Genomic DNA, 1,683 nt, shown 5'->3' on the forward strand with positions numbered 1-1,683 from the left:
GAAAATTGTGAACTCAACTTCATGTGTGTCAGTGCAGGAGAGGGTTAAAATTGGAGTGATGTCACAGAAAAAATGATGAATGACATTGGAATTGCAGAAATGCAGGGTGTAAATGCCCAGCACAGTAATACAGGAATCAAAAAAGCCAATCAAGTAGGATACAGCGATGAGAGATCGGCAGAGTGACATGGACATAATGACTGGGTATTGTAGAGGTTTGCAGATAGCTACATAGCGATCATAGGCCATTGCAGAGAGAACAAAACATTCTGTGGCACCCAAAAGGACAAAAAAATACATTTGAGCAAAACAGCCTACAAATGAAATATGCTTGGTGACAAATATTAGGTTTTCCAAGGTTTTAGGGGTAATGACTGATGAGTAGCTGAGATCAAGGAATGACAGGTGACTGAGGAAGAAATACATGGGCGTGTGCAGCTGGTGGTCCAGGCGGATGATGAGGATCATCCCTGTGTTCCCCAGCACAGTAACCAGGTAGATCAGCAGAAATAGATGAAAGAGAACCAGCCGGGCCTCTTCAGAGTCTGTGAGTCCCAAAAGGATGAAGTCAGGCACATTGGTGTTGTTCTTTCTACCCATAGTTTATAACTTCCTTGAACTGCAGAAGAAAGATGGTATTCAGCATTGGATCTATAATTCATGTTTTGCTTGTTTTCTCCTTCTATAAATTGATAAAAAAGAGTGGATTGTACAGACCAAATCTAATTTTATTGCCACTTTTAAATGGGTATTAATGGTATTGCATACTTTGTAATAAAATGGAGCAACTATTATGCAATAAGAATGAAACTACCAATGCCCCCAATTCTTCACTTTATTAGCACCTTTAAATCACAGGAAATATCTTAGCATAGTTTTACTGTCATATGAACTTTTAGATAATACACTGGGATTATCGTTTAATAAATTTTTCCAAATTAATTTTAATTAAATGATTCCACCTTGTGACCAATATTACCAAGCATCCTTACAATACTATTTTCTGGGTTATCATTACATTCAACATCCTGATGCAAAGTGTATGTGGGTAGTAAACAATGACAGAAACTCATCCCTTCCTGCTTTTGTTTTGGATGTCCTTTATTATCTACAGTAGTTTTGCATTGGGCTCCTAATTACAGTCAGCAGTTTGAAACGACCTGTCACTCTGGGGGAGAAAGCCTATGTTTTCTATTCCTGTAACATTTCAGAGCCTCCCAGAGGCAGTGCTATCTGGTCCGATAGGGCTGCAGTGAGTGGGAAACTACTGACAGATTAGATACATCAACCATAGGATTTTTATTACAATGTGTATCACAAAATATGTATGTGAAATACAGAATATGTATTTCAACTAGACATTTTGAGTCCTTAAATTTTTATTAAGGAATTCCTTATGAATTTGATTTATTTTCCTTTTTAAAAAATAAACATGAGCATAGTTTATATACTCTTGATTCTATCAACTCTCTATATATTGTCTGTACAAATTCTGGCTCTAACAAGGGCAAGATCTAGATTTATACACACATAGATACACACACATATACATATGGTGAGAGAGAAGAAAGCACATATACACATATTTTTATGGTGTCCCAATAGTATCAGCTCTGACTTTAGCCAAGTGGAAATGTACTGCTGTCAGTTGACTCAGCCCTATACATACTCCTGAGCGTCTTT

At 37.1% G+C, this 1,683-nt stretch overlaps 1 protein-coding gene across 1 annotated transcript; it reads right to left on the minus strand.

The window, feature by feature from the left end:
* Positions 1 to 6: 6 nt before the first annotated feature.
* On the minus strand, positions 7 to 606 carry LOC101662148 (olfactory receptor 8H1-like; the record flags this gene model as incomplete). Its single annotated transcript, XM_004708393.2, has 1 exon — positions 7 to 606. A coding segment is annotated over exon 1 (594 nt), but the record flags the coding sequence as incomplete, so codon positions are not given.
* Positions 607 to 1,683: the final 1,077 nt, after the last annotated feature.

This window comes from Echinops telfairi, unplaced genomic scaffold (assembly GCF_000313985.2).
Source record: "Echinops telfairi isolate 266 unplaced genomic scaffold, ASM31398v2 ScPeMD7_60;HRSCAF=208, whole genome shotgun sequence".
Taxonomy (NCBI): domain Eukaryota; kingdom Metazoa; phylum Chordata; class Mammalia; order Afrosoricida; family Tenrecidae; genus Echinops; species Echinops telfairi.